This window comes from Monopterus albus, unplaced genomic scaffold (genome assembly GCF_001952655.1).
Source record: "Monopterus albus unplaced genomic scaffold, M_albus_1.0 scaffold61.1, whole genome shotgun sequence".
NCBI classification, from domain to species: Eukaryota; Metazoa; Chordata; class Actinopteri; order Synbranchiformes; family Synbranchidae; genus Monopterus; species Monopterus albus.
In genome coordinates, this window is record NW_018127941.1 from 463,986 (window position 1) to 471,121 (window position 7,136).

Below are 7,136 nucleotides of genomic sequence, written 5' to 3' on the forward strand. Positions count from 1 at the left end.
TCCACTGTAAACAGTTTTGGCAGGGCACTGCTTCCCCCTCCTGAGGTACCAGACGGTTTGCCAGAATTTCTTTGAGGCCGACCGATAGTCCCTCTCCATGGCCTCACGGAACTCCTCTCGATCCCGAGTTTATTACTCCACAACCACCCGGACTGCAGTCCACTTGGACTGCTGGTGCCCATCAGCTGCCTCAGGAGTCCCACGAGCCAACCAAGCTCGAAAGGACTCCTTCAGCTTGACGGCATCCCTTTCTTCCAGTGTCCACCACCGGGCTCGGGGATTGCCATCACGACAGGCACCAGAGACATTGCGGCCACAGCTCCGAGTGGCTGCATCGGCAATGGAGGTGGAGAATATGGTCCATTCGGACTCAATGTTTCCAGTCTCCCTCGGGATCTGGTCGAAGCTCTGTTGCAGGTGGGAGTTAAAGATCTCCCTCACAGGGGATTCTGCCAAATGTTCCCAACAGACCCTCACAATACTTTTGGGTCTGCCGAGTCTGTCCAGCTTCCTCCCACCAGGCGGTGATCAGTTGACAGCTCCGCCCCTCTCTTCATCCGAGTGCCCAAGACATACGGCCGGAGGTCAGATGAAACAACCACAAAGTCGATCATCGACTTCCGGCCTAGGGTGTCCTGGTGCCATGTGCACTGGTGGACACCCTTATGCTTGAACATGGTGTTCGTTATGGACAAACTGTGACTAGCACAGAAGTCCAGTAACAGAACACCGCTTGGGTTCAAATTGGGGGGGGCCGTTCCTCTCAATCACACCCCTCCAGGCATCACTGTTGTCGCCCACATGAGCCTTGAAGTCCCCCAGCAGAATAACAGTGTCCCCAGTTGGAGCACTTTCCAGCACCCCTCCAAGAGACTCCAAGAGGGCCGGGTACTCTGCACTGTCATTTGTTGTTAGGATCCCATTTGGTCCATAGGCACAAACGACAGTGAGAGACCCATCCCCGGCCCAAAGGCGCAGGGAAATGACCCTCTCGTTTACTGGGGTAAACTCCAACACATGGCTGCTAAGCTGGGGCGCTATAAGCAAGCCCACACCAGCCCGCCGCCTCTCACCATGGGCAACTCCAGATTAGTGGAGAGTCCAGCCTCTCTCAAGGAGTATGGTTCCAGAGCCTAAGCTGTGCGTAGAGGTGAGCCCGACTATCTCTAGCCGGTACCTCTCAACCTCCCACACAAGCTCGGGCTCGTTCCCCACCAGCGAGGTGACATTCCATGTCCTCATGGGGCCCGGCCACTAGGCGCTCGCATTCGAGCCCCAACCCCGGGCCTGGCTCCAGGGTGGGGCCACGGTTGCGCCATACCAGGCGATGTCACGGTCCTTGCTCATAAGGGGTTTTGAACCACTCTTAGTCTGACCCGTCACCTAGGACCTGTTTGCCTTGGGAAACCCTACCAAGGGCATATAGCCCCCGACAACATAGCTCCTAGTATCACTTCGGTACTCAAACCCCTCCACCACAATAAGGTGGCGGTTCAAGGAGGGGTATCTATAACTCATCAAGTTAATTATTGTTAATTTTCAAATTGCTGAAAGTAGGTTTGGTTGGACAAGAAATAAATCAGGTTTGAAACAAACCTGCTGAAGAGCAAGTTGAAATGAAGAAAAATTATTAATTTTTTACCCTGTTTATTATCAACACTTCAAGTGTGCTCACTTTTAAAATAAAGTACTTCACCATGTGATCATCTGACTGCTGGTATCATGCCGAATCAAACATGACTGTAGCATTGTTGCCTAGCTCCTGTATCTCAGCAGCTGTAGTAATTTCTAGAAGTGATAACTAAAACTGGGGCAGCACAGCTGTTGCCTCACAGCAAAAAGGTTCCGGGTATGAATTCTGGCTGACCCAGGGCCTTTCTTGGGGTTTGCATGTTCTCCCTGTGCCTGTGTGGGTTCTCTCCAGGTACTCCGGCTTCCTCCCACAGTCCAAAGACATGCATTTAGGTTGATTAGTTCAGGTTGATTAGTGACTCTAAATTTCCCGTAGGAGTGAGTGTGAGTGTGTGTGGTTGTTTGTCTCCAAGTGTCAGCCCTGTGACAAACTGGCAGCCTGTCCAGGGTGGACCCTGTCTATCACCCAAAGTCAGCTGGGATTGGCTCCAGCCCCTCCGCAACCCTATTAATAAGGATTGTGCAAAAGCCAAAGAGGGGTTGGGGAAATTGTGGTGGAGCAGAGGGTAAAAAGGGAACTGGTTGGGAGAGAGTGTTGGAGAGGCACACAGGAGGCAGAAGGTTACAGTTGCCAGGGGCGATGCTAGGGGCTTCCCTGTAGGGCTAGAGGTAGTGCACCGGCAGTCATCTGCCATATATCACCTGTGGAAGTGTGTGTGTGAGAGAAAGAGAGTGAAGGAGTCAGGGGGGTCTGCCTGTCATAACACTCTAATCCTGAGTGACATTTATCCAGCTGAGGTTTCATTCATTCATCCATCCATCATGTTCTATTCCTCCTTTCCATCTCTTTCTCTCCACCTTATGTCCTTCCCTCCCTCTCTGCTTTTTGCTTCAGACAGACAGTAAAACCCACCCTGCATACCAATTACTCATACACACAAATGCAAACACATACCTGTATAATGTCTTTATAAGATATGAACTTCTTTACACTACCAAAGAGTTTTTTTTACTCTTTTTACTGAATGACAATTTGGTGTAGCACTGTGGTGTTTGGTGTGGTTTTACACATTCAGTTGTTCAGATATGAGATAACTCTATATTTGTGAATGTGTGTAAAAAGAGTGGCCTTGTTTTTCTGTACTTGGGGGGGGACTGAAAACCGGGAGCACACTTATGGGGACCAGATGAGATGTAGTTCATCAAATTTTACAAAAACAATGTGGTGTAAAGTTAGTGTCAGCTTTGGTTAAGCATGAGGGTACGTTTCCTGGGAATTAACCCAAGTCCATGTAGGGACCTAGTAAGTGATGAAAACAAGGATGTGTGTTCTGTGTGTTCACCTGTGGAGCAGCCATGACTGAAACACCAGAAGATTCTTTCGTTAATGTTATGCTATGGTAGGTGGGGTGTGGGTGAACGTGTGTTTGGACATGGCTGTTTATTTAAGAGTGTGACTGAGAAATGCATTAAGCTTGTGTGTCTGTGGAGCAGCAAAAGATGAAAAGGGCTGTGTTTAGTTAGTTGTTTGAAGCTCAGCGGGGTCACCTCAATAGCAGATATTTAATTACAGCCGACTGAATGCTTTCCCTGCTGACACACAGAGGCATACACACACACTCACAGGGTGGTCATTCATGGAACATGCACTCAAAGGTTAATAATATGAACCACTCAGCAGGTGAAATAACCCTGGACCTTACCCTTTTCTCTCTTTTTTCCCTTCTTGGCGTTTCTCTACTTCTCTCTCTTGCTTTGTGTTTCTCTCCCTCAGTGTGCTAAGTATAGCAGCAGTAATATTGATGGATGCAGATGGAAGGAGCGGGTCTTTCATGTCAAACTCAAATTAAAACTGCTTTTCCAGTGAGACAAAAGCAGCCGGACACTTAGTGTTATTCAACACTGACACATTTACAAACAAACACACTCACGCATGTGCACACGTGTGTGCAACAGCAAATATGTGAATATACTGTATTTAATATGAATCAGTTCAGATTTCTCAAGCACTGAAAACAAGTTTTTGTGTTTTACATTTCCACATATGTATGAACTAGAATTACTGCCTCATGGTTGTAGGCTATGCCTCTGCCAACCAGTCAACTTGCAGTTTACATGCATGTCTATCCAGACTCATGTAATATATGTAGTGAAGAACTGGAATAAGTTTCAAAAAATATTAAGTGCATTTAATTTGAAGAAATTCCCTCAAGGCAAAAAACACAGCACTCTCCATTCATTTCTGTGGGAGACTGCGTTCACTGCAGCCGGCACCAGCACCACAGGGGCCTCTGACAAAATGATGCAACCCTGTGTGGTGAAAAACTTGGATCTTGTTCAACTTATGCCACACCAGATAATGACACCATCCAGCAAAGACGCTGTGTTGTCCAGTCACATACAGGGGATAATTGAAACATGGATATCCACAAGATGAAGACTCTTTTGTTTCAATGTTAGCATGAGTATTCACTGATAGTCACTTGAATTTCAGGTCAGAGTTACAAGCGCACCATAATGACATGCGATTAGGGTATCAGATGTTAAACAGTGGGGGGGGTTTCTATCACTGCTCACATACTGGTGGTACAATTGGTGCTAAGGTAGAGTAGGTTATGTTAGCAAAATAACTAACCAAAACACAACAGAAACTCACGGGCTGGAAATGTGAAGCTACTCACATCGACTCGTCACAATGTGACTATATTGTACATGTCTACATGACACTCCTGCTACAACCCCTCTCCCCCCTGTGCACTGTAGCCCCTTGTGTAGAACACAAAATGGAATTGCATTTTACCACACTCAGTCTGAACACCCACTAATCATTTCATTCTTGAGTCCAAGAGGATGTTTGTGGCACACATGATGAAATACCTTCAAGGCGTTCCTGAGATATCACGTTCATGAGAATGGGACAAATGTAAGGTCAGCATGCCTTTGACCTTTGACCTTTAAGCACCAAACTCTAATCAAGTCATTCTTGAGTCCAAGCGGATGTTAGTGCTACATTTGAAGAAATTCCTCGAGGCGTTCCCGACCTATGATGTTCATGTTCATGGGACAGACATGCGGATGGCTATAGCTGCGGCAGGGCCATTAAAAACTCAAATCTTTTATGATGAATGAGAGGCACTCAGCATGTTTGTGAGTTGTTTTTATGAGTAACACTGAATGTAAGCAGAACTTTACTCTGTTTACAAGAAAACTCCCTTGGATGCCTTTAATGCTTGTTGGTGACAATACTGTGTAACCATGTAATCATGTAACTTCAACTAGTATATTATGTTAAAGTTTCCTGGTTTACAGGTTTCAAACTGTTCTGTTGCCTGACACACAGTTCATGCTTGGATGTGAATGAAATATGGGCGCTTTTTACACAGCAGCAGCCACTGGCATGTTTAATGCTTTTGATGCGGTGGTAAAAGATGGTTGGTGCTTAGGGATGAGTGGGTCATCAGAGCTGTTGACTGCTGCACAGTGTGCACTTGTTTATGTGTTTACTCACCTATATGCATATTTCAAGTTTAATGAAGGCAATATTTAAATGTCTTCAAGCATCCCTGCAGAACAAAACAGTCCTCCAGTGGTTTAATCACTTACTCTCATCTCAGCCACCTAAGACGTGACACAATAGACAGAGAGGTGCTACTGTTCTCTTTTACTCTCTCCAAAATAAGGACAGATGTTCCTTAGCTCTTTTTTCTCTGATGACTTTGAGGAAGACAGTTATGATTTACTCTAAGTAGGACTGTGACTGAGTGTGTGCCTGTTAAGTGATTCAGAGGAATGAGCTCATCTACAGCATATTTGTATGCGTGTATGTCTGTGTGTAGGTGTTATTTTTTATTTTATTTTTTTAATCAATGGGGAACAGAGTGAGATGAGATTTTTCCTTCAATAGATGGAGCCAAGGGGTGGCCAGGGGTGGCACCCAGGAGCATGTTTGTATGGGCTAACAGAGAAAGCAGAGGGAAGTGGGAGATTAGTCTTGGAAAAAGATGATTCAGTAGCATCATATAACACGATGCTCTCGATGCCTGTGGTTAAAGTGCTCATTTCTACTGTGCTGCATTGCTGTAGGGACTGGAAGGAGTGTGAAAGAATGAGGAGAGGAGGAGTGGGACCTCTCCATCACTCCGATTATGACCTTCCAAGAGTCAAGCTGTTATGGAGTACAGAACTAATGCCTCAATATATTATCTGAATATGCTGCATTGTCATTATGCCTCTCCCTCGAACTATCACTCTTGCAGTCTCTTACAGAGTCAGTAACACAATGTGAAGACACACACAGATGTGGAGGAGTGTTTCCCCTGTACACTATTTGATGATGAAATATTTGTACAATGCAGGTCATAAACAGAGGGAGAAAGATGGAGGGAGGATGATACAAAGAAAGTGAGCTCAGACTTATGAGAGCCTGTTCTCTCTCCCTGCTCTGTATTGTGTGTGAAGGGAGCATTGTAGACACTTCAGGAGATTACATAGAGACTTCCTGGACAAGAAAAAGGTCAACACACACATGCCGCCACTGACACTCGCTAATGCATGAGCACAATGCTGACAATCTCCCACACAATAGAGGATGAGCAGAGGGGGGGTCAAGAGAGATAAGAGCAAAATGTCACATCGTTATTTTTCAGGAGAAATGGCCAAAGAGGAGAGCTGTCAATGTTTCAACTCCAAACTTACCAAACTTAATTGATTCATGTGTATGAGTATACCGACCATTCACATGATACCACTGTGTGTGTGTGTGTGTGTGTGTGTGTGTCTGCAGGGCAGGATCGCAGCGAAGCGGTTCTCATCAGGCGTTTTAAGGGTGATGGCGTCCGCTACAAGGCCAAGCTCATCGGCCTGGACGAGGTCACTGCTGCCCGTGGAGACAAACTTTGCCAGGACTCAATGATGAAGCTCAAGGTAACGAGACTCTTTTTCTTGTTCCTTTTTCTCTCTGGTGATGGGTATTAAATTAAAAATATACTTTTTCCTTTTGTTCATTCATCAATTTGTACATCTTAGGCAGAACCTACTAAATCTGGAATACTCCACTAGCCCACCAAATCACTGACCATCAATAATCAACACATTTAACTGTTTGTTCACAAATAGCTCTTCAAATTCATGCATATTCTAAAGCTTAAACTTCTTAATAAGCTTGTTGTCATCACAGAATAACTGTGCCCTTGTGTTTGTGTACATGCATTTATAGTTTATTTTTGTTTTTCTACTCAAATTGCCAGAGGAGAGGAGTGGAAGATAAAAAAGTTGGCTATAATTTATAGAGACAATGATGATCAGTATGGGAAGAAGTGAGGAGGTTAGCCATACGGATGATAAGGGTTTGAGGTGATTGTCTCATTTGCAAGGACAGGAACAATTAGAGAGAGAGGTAGACAGATGGGGCAGTTAGAGGAGGAGGGAAGGCATACATAAGGTAGGTGGGGAATAATTTGGAAGATATAGGAGAGAGAGATGAGACAGGAAAAATCAGGAAACAG

The 7,136-nt window shown here is 45.3% G+C and overlaps 1 protein-coding gene across 1 annotated transcript in view; it reads left to right on the top strand.

Annotated features, from left to right (window-relative positions):
• The window catches only part of dab1a (DAB adaptor protein 1a), a 99,436-nt gene that overhangs the window by 48,536 nt on the left and 43,764 nt on the right, over window positions 1-7,136 (top strand). The window contains 1 exon segment of the mRNA XM_020603339.1: window positions 6,416-6,555. Within this exon segment, the coding sequence (XP_020458995.1) occupies window positions 6,416-6,555 (140 nt within the window).